The 22,536-nt window shown below is 46.3% G+C and overlaps 1 protein-coding gene across 1 annotated transcript in view; it reads left to right on the forward strand.

The window, feature by feature from the left end:
* Window positions 1-408: 408 nt before the first annotated feature.
* LOC138164909 (KN motif and ankyrin repeat domain-containing protein 4-like) overlaps window positions 409-22,536 on the forward strand; it is a 31,720-nt gene continuing 9,592 nt past the window's right edge. Inside the window, exons 1-6 of the mRNA XM_069092868.1 lie at window positions 409-494; window positions 7,534-9,297; window positions 11,651-11,762; window positions 14,973-15,203; window positions 17,256-17,343; window positions 17,977-18,196. Of these exons, the coding sequence (XP_068948969.1) occupies window positions 479-494; window positions 7,534-9,297; window positions 11,651-11,762; window positions 14,973-15,203; window positions 17,256-17,343; window positions 17,977-18,196 (2,431 nt within the window). The 5' untranslated portion in view covers window positions 409-478. The remainder of the gene's footprint in view (window positions 495-7,533; window positions 9,298-11,650; window positions 11,763-14,972; window positions 15,204-17,255; window positions 17,344-17,976; window positions 18,197-22,536) is intronic.

Consider the following 22,536-nt stretch of genomic DNA (forward strand, 5'->3'; position numbering starts at 1 on the left):
CCCTTCATTCATTTGTGCTGTGGACATGGAAATAATTAAATTTGGCTACTGATTAAATGTAGGCGGGGGGGGGGGGGGAGGGGGAGGATGGGTGAGGAGTTAGACGATGTTAAAGTGGTGAATCTGGGTGTGTTGAAGGATGATGACATCCTCAACGGTAACAGAGAAATTTGGAAGAGTGTTGGGTTTGGGGAAAAGATAACGCCTTGTTTTGAATATATTGAATGTTAGATCTCTATAGGATTTCCCACTAATAAGAGAGAAAAGATCATTAATAAGAGGTGAGTAAAAGAATTGTCATGCCACGGTGGCTCCCACCTCCGTGTCTTTGCACATGTCCCACACAAGGCTGGCTCAGAGCTTCCTCCTCCAAATAACCACACTTGGACTTGTCTCTCACGGCTTACAGAGCTTGGTGACCACACCCCGTGGACTCAGCCGATGAAGTGACCAAGACTGCCCTTCGAAGCCCCCCAGGATGGAGAAGACAGACGGTAGGTGGTCTGTTTTCTCACTGACTTCAAGGAGAGTGTTCAAGCCACTGTGGGAAGGTGTCTGGCTTACCCTGAGTGTGGGGGCAGATCTCAGGGTAACCAGCGTTCCCCCAGCTCCATCTCCATTGTCACGACGAGAATATCAGCTTACATGTGTTCAAAGTGTTTTCATAGACAGTTTAGTACAGTGGCAGGGGAGATAAATGTGGAGTCGGGGGACCTGAGCTCACATCCCTCCTCTCCCTTGGCTTCAGTGTCTTCATCTGTAAAATGAGCAGAGGCTCTGAAGCCTCTTCCAGGTCTAGAATCCTGTATGTGACCTTGGCTAAGTCACATTCCATGCCTCAGTTTCCCCATTAGTAAAATAAGGGAATTGTAGTAGATGGCCTTTGAGTTCTTCCAGTTCTGGAGCTATGTATGGACTTCTGACTATTGGAGTTAGAAAGGACCTTAGCAATGATTTAGGCCAGTCCCTTGATTTTTGGGCAGCTAGGTGGCAGAGTGGACAGAGCGCTGGGCTTGGAATCAGACTCATTTTCATGAGTTCAAATCTGGCCTCAGATACTTCCTAGCTGTGTGACCCTGGGCAAGTCACTTCACGCAGATAACCACAGAGTCCTCATCTGTAAAGTGAGTGGAGAAGGAAATGGAAAACCACTCTAGTGTCTTTACCAAGAAAATTCCAAATGGGTTACCCTGGACAAGTCACTTAACCCTGTTTTACTCAGTTTCCTCATCTGTAAAAGGAGCTAGAATAGGAAATGACAAATCACTCCAGTGTCTTTGCCCAAAAAAAAACCCCAAAATAGGGTCATGAAGAGTTGAACACAAATGAAAAATGATCTATTCACAAAAACCCTCAATTTTTGGAAGCTGCAGCCCAGTTATTTAGTGGGTGAGTGGTGCTCAGCGGGGCTGGCCTGGCTCCTTGCTCAGTGCCCCTTCTGCCCTGAGGGGCTGTCTGCTAAAGAAGTAAGAGGAGTTCCCATAATTTTCCTCACCCCAGATGGCCTCTCACCAGCCCTAGCCCCCTCCAGGCCTGGTCCTCTGCCATCTTCCAAAGGCTGTCAATCACCATGTCTCACATGTGCCCAACACATCCATGGCCTAGCCCTGAGACATCATGGGTCTTCCCCTTCCCATCTGTTCAGTCGTGTTGGACTTCTTGAGTTCTGTAGCCTCTGGTTTACGAGGGTTCCCTGGGCCTGCCTGGGGAAAGGCCCCAGCTCTCCTTTCCTCCGTGAATTTCCCATCTTCCTTTTGGGGCAGATGAGGACAAGGGATTAACAGGTCCGATCTCTCTCCTGGCTTCTTCCTGAAAGAGACTTAATTCACCTTCGATTTGACTTTTTTCTTTTTGATTCCTCTCTGGTATTTGTTTTTCAGATCATTTTGGAAAAAATCCATCTAAATCCATTCTCCTCTTCTCCCTCCCATTCAAGGCTTCTTGGGTCTGGCACCTTTCACCCTTGTGGCTGTTTCCTCCTCAGAATCTGTGTGGCCACTGTCTCCCTTAGGGTTCACTATCCCAGCGTGATTCTGTTGTAGTCATAGTTTGAGAGCTGAGAGACCACAGAGGCCAAGCCCTTCATTTTGCAGAAGGGTTAAGTAACCCACCCAGTAAGTGACTGAGTCAGGCTTTGAACCCAGGCCTTTTGTCCCATGCCCAGGGTCGCTTCACTGCAGGGAGGCCAGTAGGGCTGAATTGTAGGCTGAGTGGAGGAGCTGATGTGTGAGGAGAGCAGGAAAGCAAGAAGGGCCAGGCTCTGAAGGGCCAGGCACAGGGTTTATGCTTGCCCCTGCATGTAAGAGGGTGATATGAAGCCCTGTGATTGGGCCTAGGCTTTCATAAAATCTCTTTGGCTGCTGTGTGGGGAATAGATTGGTGAACGGAGACACACAGACCAATTCAAAGGCCATTGCAGTAGGATTAGAACTTAATCAGAACTGAACATGTACCAGGTCTCACAGCATGTCTGACCAGGCTTGCTTGGGAGGGCCATTATTCATTGGGGGAGTGGCAATTCAGGATTCTATCGAGAATTCAGGAAAGCATAAGCTGATACCACAGCTGGATGGCTGCTTTAAAAAAATAAAATTAAAATGCCCTAGCGGCAGAGCATATATATTAAACCCATATTTCTGACTTCTCGTTCCAGTGAGGCCTCTTGCTTTCCTTGCTTTTCTCATGGGTAAATTTGCCTTTGAATTGTCTCCACTTTTTTTTTTAATATCATAGATATATATTCATGTTTTTACCCTTTTTTCTGGGGTCCTGGGTGTAAATCAGGACTGTTTCATTAAACTGAAGCCGTAAGAAGATACATAACACAATTTCCCCATTCGCTGAGTCTTTGCCGTCTGGTCCTCTCCTTAACTTCTGCCTCCTTCATTTGGCTCTGTCAATCCCAAGACTTCTGGGTGGAGTGAGCTCTCCAAGAGTTCAGTACAACGTGATTTATGAAAGTAGGGAGCTGGCAAGAGGTAGGTGTGGCACACTGGCATGGACTAGATTCAGAGTCAGAAGATCTGAGTTTGACTCTTAGCTGTGTTATTTACTAGCTAGGTGACCTTGGGCCAAGAATTTAGCCTCTTGTCTTCAATTTCCCAATTTATAAACTGAAGAAGTTGGAGGAGATGGTCTCTAAGGGTGGCTTGTAGCTCTTGATGCCCCTGGGGTAGGACATAGGGCCAAAAGGGTTGTTCAAGGTTATTGCATCCAATTCCCTCTTTTAATGAGGAGACTGAAAACCAGACAGATGAAATCGCTTGTCTAAAGTCCCATAGGTACTAAATGGCAAAGCTTGGATTTGAACTGAGGCCCTCCAACCAACTGCTAACCCAGCCCTGTTTCCACTCTCCCATGCTGCCCAGTCCAGTGATGGACACTGATTGGACCAGCCTAACTAATTTGGAAGAAGCTCCTTGAATGGTTGGTTGATTTTTTTTTTTTTTACCACAGAAGTTCTTAAAGGTCTTGAGTTGCAGAGAGTTTGTCTCTCTTAAAAACATGGAGAAAATACAACCTTGGTCTATTGGGATGAGATTTTTGTAAGTCAAGGCAGGAACAATGACCCCAGAGCTGGTCCTCCACAGGATATGCACTGGAGATTCATTTTCCTGCACAGGTGATGAGTTAGCACTGAACCCTTTGAACTTGAATGGTCCCACCCTTCTTCAAACAGCACATGTTCAAGGTGGCCACATGGGGCTCAGAATGTGCAGCCTCTGGCTGGGGACCAGAGAGAAGTCAGTTGACCCATGTCAAGCTACGATCATGCCCGGACAAGAATGGAGTTTTTGGACTTGATCTGTAATTCCTTTGGAGTGAGGCGCCATCCTCTAGCAGCACAGGTGGGCAAGTGCTCTACAGTTCAGAGTCTTAGAGTGTGACCTGATGCCCTCGGAAGGTCAAATATCCAGCATTTGCAGAGTTAAGGTCAGGCAGTATTCATTATATCACACTGTGTCTCAGCCTTCTGTAGAATAACTGCTATCATCATTACTTCATATACGTGTTGATCTTATCACTTCTTCAAAAAAACTCAACAATGAAAAACAAAAAACCCAACAATGGCTAATAGAGGTGTCCCGGCTACTGTTCCCTTCTGGCACCTTTGCCCGCAAAGCCAATGCCAAGCCTTGTCCAGAAGGAGAGAATTGCTGTGTGCTAGCAGAGGGCAGGCATCTCAGGACCAGCCAGTGAAGTCCCACGAGCCCATGACCAGAGACCCTGGTGAGGTTTTTTCAACCATAGGAACTCACAAAGACCTTACTAAGGTTTTTCTTTACATCAGTGGCTACTTTAATAATATATCTAATCATGGAATATGGCCTGTGATAGTATTAGTAAAGGGAACTTCCAGCGGATTCTCCCTCTACCCCTGCAAAACTGTACTTGGTACACATTTTATGGCATTGGAGGTGTCGGGGGCACAGAGAGGTTGATTTGAGCAGGGTCATGCAGCAGTCTGTGCCAGACGCCATCTTTCTCTCCACTATCCCATGCTTTCTTTCATATTTAAACATGTTATATTTAATCATCCTGCATGCATATTATGACCTCATATCCATATACACACAATTATATATTTGATGACTACATATTTTGACTGTATATAGACACATGGGACAGCTAGGTGGCACAGTGGATAGAGCACCAGGCTTGGAATCAGGGAGACCCAAGTTCAAATCCAACCTCAGATACTTACTAGCTGTGTGACCTTAGGGAAGTATCTTAACTCTGCTTACCTCAGTTTCCTCATTTGTAAAATGAGCTAGAGAAGAAAATGGCAAACCATTCCAGTATCTTTGCCAAGAAAACCCCATCTGGGGTCATGAAGAATTGGGCACTGTTGAACAACAACATTTTATATATATATACTCACAATTATACATTTTATTGCTATGTATTTTGACTCTGTGTATACATATATACACAATTATATTTATGATTGTATATAGGGCTATTCATGTATACATAGTCATGATATATAAAAATGCACAATTGCTGCTTATACATGTACACACATGTATAAACATACATGTATACATGCATGTGTGTATATAGCCATGCACACCCATAATACACACATATGGTATTAGAATCCACATTAGAGTTAGAAGGGTCCCCAGTGATAATCATATTCATTTTATAGGTCAGGAAGCTAAGGCCCAGAGAGGACCAACAAACTTTTGGCTGGATGGAGGGTCTTCCCTTTGCTCATGGGGCCTCCCTCCCCTGGCCCCCTCCAAAGAGGCACTCTTGGATTTCTCAGGGATAGGTCTGGGCATTTTCCTGGCATTCCCTGAACTGGCCTTGTGGGAAGGCTGACTAGAGGAGCTCCTTGTTCCCAGGTGTTTTTTGCCAGGGGCTGCTTCCTCCTCTCCACTGTGTTAGCAGCCAAGCAGCAAAATCTATCAGTTAGTATATAAGGAACATCTAACACATTTAGTTAGGGTCCTGTGTTGTGTGTTAGGCTGGCCAAGATGAAGAAGGGTTAATTCACAGGAGCTATGAGTCCGTGGAGGCTGTCTGCCTCAGTTTCCTCATCTGTAAAATGGGGATAATAATAGCACCTCCCTCCCAAGGTGGTTGTGAGGATAAAATGAGATATTTGTCAAGCTTTTCACAAACCTTAAAGCGTTATGTAAATCCTATCTGTTACTATTACTACTGGTATTTCTGCTATCCTCTAGGACCATGTAAGTGGTAGAGAGGCTAATATATTAAACAGAGAAAGTTAGGGGCTGGCCTAGATCCCTTCAATGCTCAGCTCAACTTACGCCTTCTGCAAAAGGACATTCTGACCCCACCTGATTTGCTAGTCCTTCCCCCACCAACAACTAGAATTGCTCCATATCATGTATTTTGATGTGACTTATCGTCCTGTATACATATTGTGATTCCCCCTCCCTAACCCAGCAGTAGGGTGGAAGGTTCTTGTCTTTGTATCTCTCATGCCTTGTGAACGGTAGGTGCTGAACAAATGCTTACTGGATGAATGAATGACTTCGGGTAGAACAGAAGACCAAAGAAAGGTGAGAGGAGGCTCAAAGGGAGAGGTGTGACACAGGCTGGGATCAGGAGGAAGGGTTACAATTGGAGGGATGGATGCACTTGACTAAATGTCCCCTTAGGACCAGTGTAGCTAATTTGGGAGAAGTTCCTTGAATGGTTGGTTGATTATTATTATTATTATTACCACACAATCTTTCAAAGGTCTTGAATCACAGAGTTTCTCTCTTAAAAACATGGTAGAAAACACTACCTTGGTCTATTGGGATGAGATTTTCGAAAGTCAGGGTGTGAGGAGAGGATGAGAAGAGGACATTCCACTTGGGAAAGGACAGCCTAAGAACTGGAATAAGTATGGTACTGTGTGGAGCAGAAGGTGATGGAATGGGAAGGGCACCACATTTGCCATTGGAAGGCCTGGATTTGGATCCTGCCCCGGGCCAGTTAGTGCTTGTATTTGGGCAGGTTTCTGTTTCCTTATTTATAAAATGAGTGGTTGGGAGAGATGATCTTTAAGGCTCCTTCCAATTCTTAATCATCTGGTCCCATGAAATAAGGTTGGATGAGTGGAGTGGGGCCGCATCATGGAGGGCCTGAAAAGACAAGCATAAATGTTATATCTCCATGCTACTGGCAATCAGCCAATCAATAAACAAGCACTTATTAAGCCCCTTCTATGTGCTAGGCACTAGGGATGCTAATGGTAGCCCCTTAATTGCTTAAATTGGGGACCTTTCTGTCTTCAGTGGCTAGAAAGCAATCAGCATTTCCAGGTGGATTGAGGCCTCCCTGTCATGTGAATTTGTCCTTTGACCATCAGGGGAAGTAGACTCAGTTCCTTTTTTCCAGAGTTGCAAGAGAGCTTAACACATTCCAAGACCTTCAGGTGGAAGGGGTCCAGAGAAAAAGAAGGGGGAATAAGCAGGAATATTCCTCGATCTGGTTCGTTCTCTCTGCTGCTCACATTTTTGGAAGTTTAGCCGTTGAAGAAAGCCCAAACGACAACATTATAGATCACTTAAATCTCTAGGCTCAGCAAGATTTGCTGGACTTTATTTGACTAATGCAGGGTTTTATTTTTTTTGGATGCTCAGACATTTGTGGCTCAACCTTTGAAACCTTCCATTTACTTAATTGCCAATTAGTGGCCCAATTTGGCAAATTCTGGGCTATCTCAGTGTGGCAGTTACATGAGTCAAACCCAGCAGCAAAATGAGACAGTTTTCTTGTTTCTCTGTGGCTGTATCTCCAGGCAGATTCCTCTCCAGCCTTTCCAATGACATGCTGCAAATGGGAAGCAATTCCCTTTCCCCCATCCTTGTATTCTGCCTCAGTATAAATTGATTTCATCAGGCAGCTCTCCATAACACCGAAAAGACCATTAGCATTCCAGCATGTTTCCGATGCTGACGAGCTTTGAAGGAGACACCAGAGAGTGTCGGGAGATAGAATTACTCTTATTGGTCTGTAATTTTTTGGATTTTAAAATAAATAAGTATACGTGTCTCCTTTTTTTTCCAGCCAGAGACCAGCCATCATCCCAAGGGGATGGAGACAAAGAGCCTCCCCAAAGCCACCCATACTCGGTGGAGACACCATACGGTTTCCACTTAGATCTGGACTTCCTGAAGTATGTCGATGACATTGAGAAAGGGAATACCATGAAAAGAATTCCCATCCGAAGGAAGGCTAAGCAGCCCAAATTCAGCACCCTGCCTCGCAACTTCAGCCTCCCCGACAGTGCTGCCAGGCCCCGTGGAGCTTCGCCCCATCACCCCTGGACCTCTTCCTTCTCGGGCCTGCCCACTAGGGGGTCAGAGGAGCCCCCCTGTGATTCCACCCAACCGTTGGCTGCTGGGGGTGAGATCAGCTACAGGAGGAGAGTGCTACTGACCGAGACCATTCGCCACGTGGAGGCTACCCCGCCTGCAGAGGCTGAGCTCGATGGGAGAGGGCGGCCCCAGCTGCTAAGGGCTTCCAGCATGCCAGTGACCCTACTACTACAGCACAAGGTCTCTGATGAGCTGAGCCTGGGCTCCGCCCTTCCTGAGCCCCCAGATGAAGGTGGCTTCTCAGACGCGGCCTTTGGCCCCGCAGAGGGTTTTTCAGACCCCCATAGCTCCAGTCCACAAGCATCCACGCAGCCCCAAGTGAAGGAATTGGCAGATCTGGTGCCGGTAATTCCTGACCTTGTCCAGGACAGGCCGGAGCATAGGGACCAGGATGAAGGGCTGCAGGACCACAGCTGTCTCCCGAGCCCGCCTTCCTTTCCCCAGGACCTACCTGTGGTTTTAGAGAGCGCGGAGGAAGAGCTGAAGGTACCAGAAGTGGAGTCGCTGGCCACGCCTGGGACCCCCACCCCAAGCCCTCCCCCTCTTCCGTCACCCATCCCTGAAAATGAATTCACCCCTGAAATAGAACTGAACATCAGTGAAATCCCCCCTCCGCCTCCCGTGGAGATGGATGTGAGAAGTATTGGGATTAGGGTGACGGAGGAGAGCTTAGGGCTTGAGCCTCGGTGTTCAGACGCCACAGGAGCCGATAGTGTGTCTGCCCTCAAGAAGCAGATTGTCATCCTGGAAGGAGAATTGTCTAAGAGAACCGAGGAGCTAGAGAGGGTCAGGGTGGTCCTTCAGCAGCAAGGAGATGAGATGAGGAACAAAGAGCTAAACATTCAGGAACTGATGGACACCGTAGCTCAGCTGGAAAATCAGCTCAGCCACAGAAATGCCAAAGACAGCCGTAATGATGCCGCTGTGAACACTGACCCAGTCAGCGAGGCCTGTGACAAGAGTGTCCTGGTCAATCTGCCCATCATCACGGAAGCCAGCCCACCAGTCACCCCCGGGCAAAGGTCACCGCTCCAGATCCTTGCACAGGATCAGGACGCCCCCAAACCCAACCACAGCTATCTCTGTACTGAGCTCAAGATCGAAGAGGCCGACCCTGAGCAGGGGGACGCTGAGGCTCCTGCTGGGGGAGCGGCGGGGGGCTCCCCATCAAGCCTGGGTACCAACGGCTCCTCCCCAGGGACAGAGCAGCGAAGCCCCCCTCCGGACATCACCATTGGCCAGTATGTGAAGAAGATTCAAGAACTCCTGCACGAGCAGTGGACCTTCCTGGAGCACGGCTACCCCGAGCTGGCCAGCGCCATCAAGCAGCCTGCGTCCAAGCTCAGCTCCATTCAGAACCAGCTGGTCAATTCCCTTAACTTGCTGCTGTCCGCATATTCGGCCCAGTCACCGCCCGAGCAGGAGGGTGCTGCCAGCAGACCCCCGCCCCCGGGTAAATACTGGCAGGAGGCGGGCGGGGGTGGGTGAATATGGTGAGAAGGGAGGAGGGTGCCTTTCCTTTTTCATACCAAAGATGGGGCAAGGAATTTATTCTTACATCTGACTAGATGAAAAATATTAAAACACCCAGAAAAGCTGCACGGGCATTGAATACAACCGACCTCTTTTCTGCTCTCAAATTCTCCTCTTTGTGTCTTTGCCCAGATCATCCTGGCACTGCCAGAACCCTCGCGCCATCAGTCAGGAGGCTTGGCTTATATAGGAGTAGGAACAGAACCCATTGATCATCAGAAGAGCTGGGTTTGAATCCTGACGGTGACTTCCTGTCGATTTGACCTTGCTCAAGTCATTTCAGTGCCCGCCATAAATGGGGGCAGGGACTGCATGACCTCTGAAGTTGCTTCCCTCCCCAGAGTTTTAGTGGAACAACAGCCTCCCTGGGCTGTGTTCTGGCAGCAGGCTGGGTTCAGATGGTCACTGAGCATCGCTGGGTCAGTGGGTTATGGATAGAGCTGGAAGGGAGGGACCTTCAGGAGTGAGGCCTGAAGACCTGGAGTAATCTACCCAAGCTCGTGCAAATAGAGTTATGGAATTTGGACCCAGGTTTTCTGACTCTAAACCCAGCATTCAGGTTCCTAGGAAGTTGTGGGTCTCACACTGGATATTTCTCTGTGGCTGGTTTGAGGGTGTTATTATTTTGATAGCTTGTTTTACTAAATAAATTGTATTTGCAAGGGAGGAAGGAAGGGAGAGGGAGAGAGGTAAGGAAGAAGAGAGAGAAAGAGGGAAAAAAGGAAGGAGGAGGAGGTGGAAGGAGGGAAAGAGGAGGAAAGGAGAGAGAAAGGAGGGAAGGGGAGAGAGAAAGAAGGAAGGGAGGACAGAAAGGAGGGAAGGGAAGAGAGAAAAGAAGAAGAAGAGAAAAAGAAGGGAGGAAGGGAAAAAGGGAGGGAAAGAGAAAGGAGTGACAGAGGGAGGGAAGGGGGAGAAAGAGAAAGAGAAAGGAGGGAGGGAGGGAAATGAAGAGGGAGAAAGAGGTGAACAGAGTAGACGTGAGGTCTGGCCCACATTTGGAGAGCTGCCTAGTGGCATAAAGGCGTGCTCTGTTGTAACCGATTGCACACCCTTTGCATTTTTGGATAAGTAGAACCAGACTTTGTTTGACTGAGGGGTCAGGTGGTGAGGGCTCAGAGCTCTGGTGGCCGCCACGGGCCCCAATTTGCCTGGTTGCTTGTTGTCTGAGTAGAGACAGGAGGATTCATCACCTTGTCTTTCCTTTTTTTGCCTTTAAAGCACTGGTGTGAGGGAGGGAGGACAAGGTGGGGTAGTGAGTAGAACCTTGCCTTAGGAGGAGGAAGATCACCTTTTGGCCGATCTGAAGGCAAGGGACCTTCCTGCACCATCTTGGCTCTGCTACACCATGCCAATGTAACCTTAGTCAAATCACTTGGTCATCGATTTCCTCATCTATAAAATGAATGCATTGGAAGGACTTTTGAGGTTCCTTCCAGCTCTCATTCTACAATCGTGTGACTTTGAGCACAGCTGTATCTGCCTTTACATCTTTGTACCTGTAACCCTTTCGGAGCCTCAGTTACCTCATCTGTAAAATGGGGTTCATAGGTTTTGAGCTGGAAAAGGGTCCTAAGAGGTCTGGCTTCTCCTCTCTCACAGTTCCAGAGATAGCCTAACATCCTCATTCAAGGTTTAGAGAGGGCCACAAAGATGAGAAATCCAATCCAGCTCCCTCATTCTACAGGTGAGGAAACTGGGACTCGGGGACATTTAGTAGTGGTGTGGTAAGTAGCCTAGGTAGGATTTGAACCTGGGTCCTAAAACCTCAGAGCCCTTGGGTACCATGCAGTCTCTCTAGTTAAAACCAACTCAGTTAACACCTGCTCTGCTCACTTCATGATGTGGCCTGGAAGGTCATATGATAATGGCTAAACAATAGGCACCATATTAATGTGAAATAGAACCATTATTAATCTTTTTTGTTAAAGTCTTAAGGCTGTGCCCGCATAGGAGTCCCCTGAAGTAGGATACTAACTGCAGGATGGAGGCAGGCCGACCTCAGAATCTGGAAGCCGTGGGTTCAAGTCACACTGTCACACACTGACATACTGACTTTGTAGCCTGGGGCAGATACCTTGGTACCAACACAGACAACTTTCTAAGACCAGATCGTGGTGTACTGTTCTGACTTGCATTGGGACAGAGCGCTCCTCTCCTTCAATGCCTGTGCTAATGTCCACCCCCATTCCCAAAGTCCCAGGCCTTCCCACATCTGCATTTGGATTTTCCATTCCCCATGACTGCTCCTAACCGCCTCTGTTGTGTCTGCCTAGAGATCTCCCCGTCGACAAGCCTTAAATCCATAATGAAAAAGCGAGACTATGGCTTCCGTGCTGGAGGTAATGGGACCAAAAAGAACCTTCAGTTTGTTGGGGTTAACGGTGGGTAAGCATCGTTCATAAAGGTCAGACTGCCTTCCAGTGTCTAATGTCAGCTCCGTCTCTTTCCAGTGGGGGTGGAGGGGAGAACCTGCTTTTTTTCTTTCATTTTCTCATGGTTTAATAATATAAAACACTTCATAAACCTGCCTCCTGGGTTTTTTATGAGTTTGGCATCCTAGCAGCCTGGAGAAAAAAGATCTTGGGTTGTTAGTGGGCTATAAGCTCAAGATGAATAAAGCCTCTGATACGGCCTCCTAAAAGAGCTAGCGCCATTTTAAGCCGCGTTAAGGGGCATCTGTCTAGGGCCAGAGAGGTGGCAGTCCTGCAGACCACATCTGGAGTGGAAGGTTCAGTTCTGGGCACTACATTGTAAGTCCAGTGATAACCTGGAGAGGAGTGAGCTGGCTGACTTCTGGCCATACACCACCTGAAAGAAAAGCTTTCTCTAGCCTGAATCCAACCCTGCATTTTTGCTGCCCCAGATTCACTGGGGGTCTGCAATGGCATCATCTGCCTTTTCCTCCTGGCGCCTTTGACACCTAACCCTGCCCAGATGCCTTGAATTAACCTTGATATTCAGGATGCTGTCCCATTGAGGCTAGCTCTGGGTCCCACCAAGCCACGTGGGGGATGTAATCCACAGGAAGTGTGAAATCAGTGACTCCAAGGCACACTTTTTTCACAGATGTGCCTGGAAGGCTTTCTTTCAGTGAATGTTTACTAAGCCCCTTTGCCTGACACTCCAAGGCAGATTGTGGGACTACAAAGGTGAACAGCAACCCTGAACCCAGTGTGCCCAAGAGTCAACCCCTTAATCATCGGGGGTATTTAGCAAGAGCCTGTTACATGCACAGCAGCATGGGGAGAGCTGAAAATGATGGGAGGCGAATGGAAGAGGGTCTGATATGACTGGGGCCCATGACATGGTGGCCTGAGATCTCTTTCTGTTCCAATAGTTTTGACTGTCATTGACACACACATTATATATATATATATATATATATATATATATAAAATAAGTATGTATATATATAATATATATGTATGTATATATACATATATAATCCATTTGTAAAATAGGGTTCATATATATGTATACACACATAATATATATAATTTATTTTTGACATTCATTTAAAAAAATTTTGAGTTCTAAATGCTTTCCCTCCAGACCCTTCCCCACCCATTGAGAAATCAAGCAGTAGAATATTGATTATACATGTGAAATCATGGAAAATATATTTCCATATTAGCCATGATGAAAAAAGAAAAAATAGAACAAGAAAATTAAAGAAAGTGAAAAAAAGGTATGTTTCAATTTGTGCTCAAAACTCATCAGTTTTCTCTCTAGAGGTAGATTGTTTTTTTCTTCATGAGTCCTTTGGAATTGTCTTGGATCATTGTATTGATCAAAGTAGCCAAGTCTTTCATAATTGCTCATTACAATGTTGCTGTTACTGTGTACAATGTTCTCCTGGTTCTGCTCACTTCACTTTGCATCAGTTCATGTAAGTCTTCCCAGGTTTTTCTGAAACATCTCACTTGTTATTTCTTATAGCACATCACAGTCATTTCCCAAAATTGCAGAAGTCTCTTAATTGACCCCCCTGCCTCCCATGTCTACATCCTCTAAACCATCCTCCACTCTGCGTTCTCTTATTTTTATCTTATTTGATTCAGCCCAGTGTTCTAGCCTGAGAAGGTTTTGGGTTACTGATGCTGTTGTCCTGTGGATTAGCTATCCTTCCCAGCTTTGTATCAACTTTTAATTTGTCAAGCTTGCTGTCTATACTGATTAAAGCTTTAAACTGCACTGGGACATTTGGGATACCCTGTATTAGAAAAGGGACAGGCAATTGGAATTGTGATTTCATCCATGTATATCAAAGCAGATCAGTCCCTTCTCTGCGGTTTAGTGTTAGAGGGTCAAGTAGAGAACTTAAGTGACTTTCTCTACTATGCCAGGCTATTTTCTGTAGAGCAACTTTAATGAGCCTGGGCCTTCCTATCATTGTGATCAAAGAATAACTTTTTAGGCCCTTCTCTTAACAGACAATGATCTTGTGGCCATGAGAATGGACACACCACTGGCTCCTGCTTCATGCCCTGTGAAGGCTCTAGAGAGGCCTGGCTGGGTCTTCTCTGCTCAGGGTCTTTTGTAGTTTTCAATTCAAGAGACTGCTCTCAGCAGTCTTTCCCCTGGATACTCTGTCATCCTCCTTCCCTTGCCAAAGGGCTTCTGACCAAGCAAGCTGGAGCCATTTATTCCTTGCCCTTGGCCCTCTCATGTAGACTTTCCTCAGTTTAATCTGCTTCCTCTTCTTCAGTCTTCTACAGAGGGCATAGTTCTGAGAAGCTTGTGTACAGAGAAGGGAATGCAGAGTTTTTGCCCTCTTCCAAGTGGGTGGGGAGACGGGCTGTAGTTCTTAGTAACTTCAATTCTGTGAAAAGAGTGCTGGCTTTGGAGCAAGAGTCCCTGGGTCCAGATTTTGACTCCAAACTGCCTGTATGATTTTGAATAAGACTCTTAATCCCTCTCAGGATGTCTCAGTTTCCTCAATTGTAAAATATGACAAGCTTGAAAACCTTCCAGTTCTAAATCCATCATCCTATGATACAATAACCTCACTTGCCCAGCTTGGATGTGTGACCCTGGACAAGTCACTTGATTTCCCTGATTTTACTGATTTATTGGGTTACTGGGTGATGGGTTGCTTCTTTTGTTCCATCTGGGGAGAGCTTGCCTGAGTACTCATTGTCTCCAATGACCTCTCTGAATCAAGAAGCTTCTCATGTGGACCAGACCCCCCTGGAGGGCTCTTCCTCCCTGTCTTGCCTCATGGATTCACTGGCTTCCTACATGACTCAGTTCAAACCCCCTTCTTCAACCATCCTTTGCCACTTACCTCCTCCCCACTGCCCATGTCTCCCTCTGAGAGTACCCCCCTCTCCATTTACACTGTCTACATCTGGTTTTAACATAGTTACTGGCATGTTGTCTCCCCATTAGAATGGGAGTTCCTTGAGGGCAGGGACCATGTTTTTGCCTTTTTGCATATGCCCAGCACTTACTTGGCATGTGGTAAGTGTTTAATAAATGTTTGTGGCCTGATAAACTGAAACTAATACCAGGCTCCTGCCTACCTAAATAATGCTTGAATGCCCTATTGCAGATTTAGGCCTGTTTAGGGTGACATTTGGTCTCCTTCTTCAGCTATGAGACAACCTCCAGTGAGGAGACCAGTGGCGAAGACAGTGTGTCGGAGGGTTGTTCTGACACCGAAGCAGACAAGAAGGGGGATAGCCCCGAACAGCTGGGCACAGCTGCAGAGCAAAGCCAACAGGTGATCCCGGGCACAGAGGAGGGCACCAGGAGCGTGGGCCCGGGGAGCAGCACCAGCGGGGGAGAAGGCGCAGCTGCTGGTGCTCATCACAAGTCTGAGAGGTACTTTCTGTCCCCACCAGGATCCGATTCCCTAAACCTGATCTGTAAAAACAGGAGATGATTAGGATAAGTGAGGACAATGGTAGCCCCCACCTTCAAGTGAGATAATATTTGTCAAGTTCTTAGCCCGGGGTCTGGCAGTTAGTAGGTGCCATATAAATGTTAGCTATGGGTATTATATTTTAATAACTATTAAAATAAAATTATTTCCCTTTGTAATCTCATTCTTATACTTTATCTTATGCATTTAAAAACAATATTCCGAGAAGGGATTGTCCGATTTTCCCATTTTTGGTGTTGGCCCCTCGGGCAGTCTGGTGAAGCCTGAGGGCCCCTTCTCAGAATCATGTTTTAAATGCATAAAATTCCATAGGATTACAACAGAAATCTATTATATTGAAATGCAGTTATCCAAATATTTTTACAAACAAGTCCGGAGACCTCACGTTAAGGAACTCTTGCATTCTACTATGCCCCTTTTTAGTGCCATTATAATAACTCTCATTTGTGCCAGATGTGGAAACTGAGTCTTGAAGAGGATCTCTCAGTTGTCCAGGGCACCTAGATCTCTGAACTAGGAGTCACGAATAATAAGTAACTTCCAATTGGCAAGCAGGTTTGCAGGCTTCTGAAAAACTGGAGGTTGTCTTCTCTCAGAAGAATGGTTAGGATAAGGAGCTGAGTGAGCCAAGCACTCCATCTGACTATGTACTCAGTAAGTTGTATCACAAACCACACAGTGGCCTTGTAACAGGGCAGGCTTGGTACGCTATCATGGTGGGACTCAATGGCTTAATAATAGATAGTCATTTTTATTAAATCTATTATCAATTTCTTTGCCCTTCAAGGAAGACTAACTTGGAGAAAATTGCTTTCACAGGGCTTGGGTTCTTGGGATTATTAAAGTCCTTGAGGCAGAAAATTCTTTTTGTTGACAACAAAACAAAAAAAGCTTCTTTCCACTCCATGCCCAGTGTTGCTACTCGGCCCATGGACTGCAGCAGCCCTGATGACCTTGCTCTCCACTCTGGCAGTATTAGATCGACCACAATAGTGCATTTGGCTTCATCTCTAGGAGAGCTTGGGAACTAAGCCAGACGTGTCCTCTGTGGAAAAACCAGATTTCTAGATTCTAGGAAGTTCTCCCATCTTGGTGTTCTAGCATCAGAAAGACCTAGTACTATAGAATCAAGGGGGCATATTGACTAAACCTGAAGGCTTTTGATATATTGAAATCAAAATATTGATATTTGATATATTAGGCAGAACTAGGAGCAGAACTATCGAGAAATGTTTATTAAGTTTATTAAGCTCCTACTAGGTATCTGGCACCTCTGTGGGAGCTTAAAATGCAACGATGACAAAATGGAACCAATCCCTGCCCTCAAATGGCTTCCATTCTATCAACAATATATGCACATTGGGGCGGCCAGGTGGCTCAGCGAGTAAGAGCACTGGCTCCAGTGTCAGGATGACCTGGAGATTGAATCCCGGGCTCAGACACTCAGCACCACCCCCAGAAATAACTGGCCGTGTAACCTTGAGCAAGTTACTTAACCCCGATTGCTTTAAAAAAAAACCCCAAAACAATATATGCACGTGTAGTACATAGAACATTGTTACAAGGCGGGTCTTTTGTGTGTGGTAGGGAGAGGCATCAGCAGCTGGGGGAAGCAGGGTGGTTGGTGCAGATGGTGCTTGAGTTGAGTTTTTAGGGAAACTAAGGGAAATTAGAGAGATGCAGATCTGGACAATGGGTAGAAGATGCAAAGGGTGAGCTGTGGGCTCAATGGAAAGATCTTCCCAACAATCAGGCCCCAACAGCGGGATGAGCTGATTGTGGGCATAGCAGCTCTGGACCGAGCCTGTATGACTGTTTTGCAAGAAAAAAGTCATAGTGATTGTTGTGCAGACCAGGGCTGCTGTGGGTGGCCAGTGAGGTCCTGTTCAGCTTTGGGGATTCTGACTCTGTGAATCCCGTTTTAGATTTCCCTGGAGAGCTGGCTACAACCCCTAGGCCTTAATTGATTTTATTTTGCTTTTTCTGTTTAGATATAAGCCCTCAGAAGAATTTCTCTCTGGATGCCACCTGTTGAGCAAACATCTGCCTGAAGTTTGGACTACAACTGACCAGCAACTGGTATCCTTCTTACTCCATGGATCTAAGAAGGGTGGGGATGTTTAAGCAGTTAGTCTTGACCTAGAAACATGCCAAGCCCAGAGTAGGCAGTGTGAGCCCCTGTCACAAGGCTCCCAGGAGCCCAGTGGAACTTTCTACACCTCTCTTTGTCCAAACTCTGCTACTGGGAGCTTGTAATCATAAGGAGGAGAACTGTTATTAGAAAGGAAGGAAAGAAGCATTTATTAAGCGCCTTCTATTTGCCAGCCTTTGTTAAGTACTTTATAAATATTACCTCACTTGATCCTCACAACAGCCCTGGGAGGTGGGTGATATTATCCTTCCCATTTTACAAATAGGTAAACAGAGGCAAACAGTGACTTGCCCAAGGTCACACAGTTAATGTGTGTCTGGGATCAGATTTGAACTCAGGTCTTCCTGACTCTAGGCTCTATCCCCCATTCTACCTAGCTGCACAGCATAGGTCTAACTCTTGAAAGTCCTTCTCAAAGTAAACAGTTAGTGGGAATGCAGAACCCCAGGGAAGCTGATGGGTCACACTTGGCTTCAAATCCCCAAAATCCACCACCTGAGGCAGGACACTAGCAGTCATCCAAACTGGGCACCAGTAATCAGGCCATCTTGGTGTTTCAGAGGCAAAGCTTGAATACCATCAGTCAAGAATGGTTCCGAGTCTCAAGCAGGAAATCCTCAAGCCCCTCGATCGTAGCAGCCTATCTCAGTGAGTTCCAGCCCAGTAACCCCAGCTGCCTGAAGATGCTCGTCAACCTGGCAGATGACAATGGGAACACGGCTCTCCACTATAGTGTTTCCCACTCCAACTTCCCCATCGTTAAGCTGTTGCTTGACACAGGTCAGGACATTCCCTTGCCTTGTCTGCCATTTTCCTTTCCCTGTAGAGACCTCATGACCTCCCTCCTGTAGCCCTCTCTGTGAGAGGACCTGCCAACAATCAGTAATCAGTAGCATCCAAAGGGAAGGGTAGAGGTGGGTGTCTTTTTAAAAGACTGGCTGGACTGGGAATCAGGGGGTGAATTCAAATCTCAACCCTGATAGTTGTTCAGCTGTGGGCCTGTCAACAAGTCAATTTATTTCTTTGAGCTTGTTTTCCATGTCTGTTTGAAAAATCGCATTACTTCTACTCTCTACTTCATGGTGCTGGCATGAGGATGGTACTTTTGAACCTTGAAGTACTTGAGCAATGTGAGCTATTCTTGAAAATTTATCCTCCAAGTACAGTGAATATGATCACTTTCTATTAACCAGAATATTCAATTAACCAGAGCATCCCAAGGTGTCTCAGGTTTCTGCTTACATGAATGGTTACAATTGTGTAGGGCTTTTTCAAGAGTACATCATGCCTTATGTAAGCACTCTGAAAGAATAATAACAATTTCTTTCATTTAGCAAGTTTTACTAAGTGCCTACTGTGTGCCTATTGGGGATGTCAAGCAAAACCAAAATGGCCCGTACCCTAAAGGAGTTTATATTCCATCAAGGGAGCCCAGTTGAATAAACACAAAGTTCGCAAAAAGTACTTTCAGAGTATTGCTGCCCTCATCTCACAGAGCGGTACATTGAGGTTACCGCTGGCCCTCTGCCTCCATGTATGTCAGTCTTTCCAGAAACCGCACTGGCTGGGCCGCAAAAGTACAGTTCTCATATCTGCTGCTCTCAGATTCTTCTGGATCAAGCTAAAGAGTCCCTATTAAACGGAGTCATTTAAAAATTATTTGGGGATTTTTCATTTAAAATGGAAAAACCCGGTCAAATCCCGGCTCCATCATCGCGCTCAGAGGTTAAAGAATGTGTCTCAGGTGATTGGGGCTCTCATTTTGTTCTTTTGTGTATGGCTATTCTCCCTGACTGGTAGGCCTGCAGGGGCTGGGACTTATGTGAATGGGGGCTTGGGAGCAGGCCCTTTAATCGTTTTAAATGACAGCCTGAGGAGGGAGGCTTTGTTGCTCCAAAGCCCCGTCAGCAGCCATGATTCCTCTCTCCTTCCTCCTGCCATCTTTCTTCCCTTGTTACTGGCCCAAAAGGGGTCATTGAAGTCACCCAAGGTCCCTCATTCTCTATCAAATCCTCACCCAAGGGAAACATGCATACAAATGCAGGGCATTTCCTTAGATCTAACAGAGACTCAGATCTGAAGCTCTCTCATTTCTTCAGAGCTGATGTAAACTAACCATATAGTTAGAAACAATTCATTAATATGGCAGTACAGACTTGAAGTCAAGGCTCGGAAAGTACTCTGCTCCTCACTTCTGATTGGTCAGATGCTTTCAGAGGTGCTCATGAACCTGGAGGACGGAACCAAAGTCAGTTAAATAATAAATTCTAACCTGGAGATTTCACACTCCCTCCCTTACTTCCCCCCCCCCCCCAACTACAACTACTACTACTACTACTACTACTACTGCTACTACTACTGCTACTGCTGCTGCTGCTGCTGTTGCCAGTGCTACCACCACCACCACCACCACTATCACATACTTGTTATTAATTCTACTCTGAGTGTAGTAGTGTGTACGTGTGTGTGTGTGATTGGGTGGAGAAGCAAGCTCTATTTTCCCCCCTTTCTCCATCCCTGTAGCTAGCCCTGAGTTCTGCCTTTCTGTTAGGAAGTCTTGGGACAGTGGATACTCACAGACTCCAGGAAAGGCAGCCACCATGAAATGGTACAAATTTCAAGAAATGTTATTTGGAAGAAAAAGCAGAATTGTGCCTCAAAATCCAGATGAGAAATACTACCTAGGTAGTCTGGTTTTCATCACAGTTAAAGTGAGAAGAACCTTTTTTGGAAGAAGGAACTATTTTGCTCTGATGTAGCCCTTGTAACAGAGACACAATGCTCAGGCTCACATTAGCAGCCTTTGTTGCCTCTCTAGGCTTTTGGCTTCTAGCCAGGAAATCTAGAACGATACATGCATGAGCAGATTCACAAATAGTTATTTTTGTAGCCAGAGAAAGCAGCATGAAGTATATTCTCAATTCAGCTTTTTAACATTCTAAATTTTAGCACCCTGGACAAAGCCCGAGTTGCCTTGCCTTAGTTACTGCTTAATGCAGGGTACTACATGTTATTCACAATATTATACAATGGAAATCTTTGTATCAAAAGCAATTGGTCCCAAAGAGGTATGACAATCCCCACAGCCACTTAACGGCCCTGAATACGGGATCCTCTGGCATAACCCTTAACCCCCTCATCCTGGCTTCGTTTACTGATGGTAGGAGGAAGGGCAGGGGGACAAGGGCCCTCATCTTGTCTCTAATTTCCCGCTCTTCTTCATTGTGCTTTTAGCAGTATCTATGCATGACTCCCCAATTCACAGAAGATGACAACGAGGCTTATTTGTCAGTCTTTCTATAGCGGAAGAAACCATCGTGGTCACCATCACCCAAGACCTTAATCTCTGTCATCCTCCGCTCCTCACTCTTAGACACCCTACGTACCCAGGCTGTGGCCAAATCTTACTGTTTCTCACAAATGTCTCTTGTATGTGTCCCCTTTTCTTCACTCCCATAACCACCACTGGAGTGTAGGCCCCGGTCTCCTTGCTTCCAGACTATCCCAGCAGCCTTATAGTCAGTCTCCCTGCCTCAGCTCTCCCCCTCTACACTCTGCCCTCTACACAGCTGCCAGAGTGACCTTTCTGAGCTGCAGGTCTAACCATCTCACCTCCCCTCCTCAATAAACTTCAGCAGCTCCCTGTTGTCTACAGGATCACATAGTAACTCCTCTCTTTGGCTTTTAAGGCCCTTCATGACCCGTCCCCTTCCTGTCTATGTGGCCTGTCTCCATGGCCCCCACAGCCCAGTCATTGCTCACGGGTTATCCCACACACAGGGTACCACATCTCCCAACTCTGTGATGCCTTTGGATTGGCTGGACCCCGTGCCTGGAATGCCTTCCCTCCTTGTTTCTGTGTCTTAGAATGCCAGCCTGCCCTCCAGACTCCACTCCAAGTCCACCTTCTATAAAAACCCTTCCTGAACCTCAGAGATGCTAGTGCCTTCCTTTATAAGATCACCTTCCACCTCTCTGTGTATGCTGTTTATGTGGTGTCTCTCCCATGAGAATATCAGCTCCTTGTGAGGGCAGGGATGGTTGGGGTTTTTTCTTTGTATCTCCAATGCAGTGACTGGCCCATCTTGCTTATTAAGTGCTGGTTGGTTGATTGTTTAATTTATTATTTTAATTAATGAATCAGTTTCACTTCTTAATGCAGGATAAAGGCAGACACATCTAGAGTCTTTGTCCTCTCCTCTGTTTGCCTGTGAGTTATTCTCTAGTCCTTCCTTCTTTTCTTTCCCTTTCCCCAGACTCTGTTACTACCCCTCATCAACTCCAGGCATCTCTGTGCCAGATCTGAAGTCATAGGGCTGGGTTCTAATCCTCCCTGCCCTTCACTGTCTGTGTGATAGGGGTAGAGCAAATTCCTAGCCACCCTGTACCTCAGTTTCCCCACACGTAAAATGAGGCATTTGGGCCAGGTTACCCCTAATATCCTTCTAGAGCCCTCAGGTAAGTGTCCAAATGAGGGAAACAGACAGTGAGTATCCTGGGATCAAATAAAAGAAGCTAGAATGTAGAGCTTAGAAGGACCTTTGAGGTTCTGAAGATACTGAGGCCCACATTGATTAGGAGATCCACTGGGGAGAGTCCCTGAGGTAGGGATGATTGGAGGAGACCTTCACGGAGAACAGAACATCCCGGGACCTTAGAAATGATTTAGTTCCACTCCTTGATTTTACAGAAATAGAAGCTGAGGCTCAGAGAAGCAGGATAATTTGCCCAAGGTCATGAAGCTGGAATGATGACAGAGCCAAGGTGGTGGCCTTTCAAAAATTTGGACTAGAAAAAAAAAACTAGAGCAGAGGGGAAAGTTTTCCAGAAGAGAATGACAGGCCTGGAATAAAGGAGACTCATCTTCTTGAGTTCAAATCCTGCCACAGTCACTAACAGTATGACCCTGGGTGAGTCACTTAGCACTGTTTGCCTCAGTTTCCTCATCTGTAAAATGAGCTGGAGAATGAAACGGCAAACTACTCCAGTGTCTTTGCCAAGAAAACCCTTAAAAGGGTCTGGAAGAGTCGGAAACAACTGAAAACAAGTGAACAACAGCAAACATTCCAGAAATAGGGAGAAGTATGAACAAGGCACAGAGGTGAATGCTTGTGACATTT

Source organism: Petaurus breviceps, unplaced genomic scaffold, assembly GCF_028583685.1.
Source record: "Petaurus breviceps papuanus isolate PSGF00001 unplaced genomic scaffold, PetGlider_PUasm1.0 207, whole genome shotgun sequence".
NCBI lineage: Eukaryota > Metazoa > Chordata > Mammalia > Diprotodontia > Petauridae > Petaurus > Petaurus breviceps.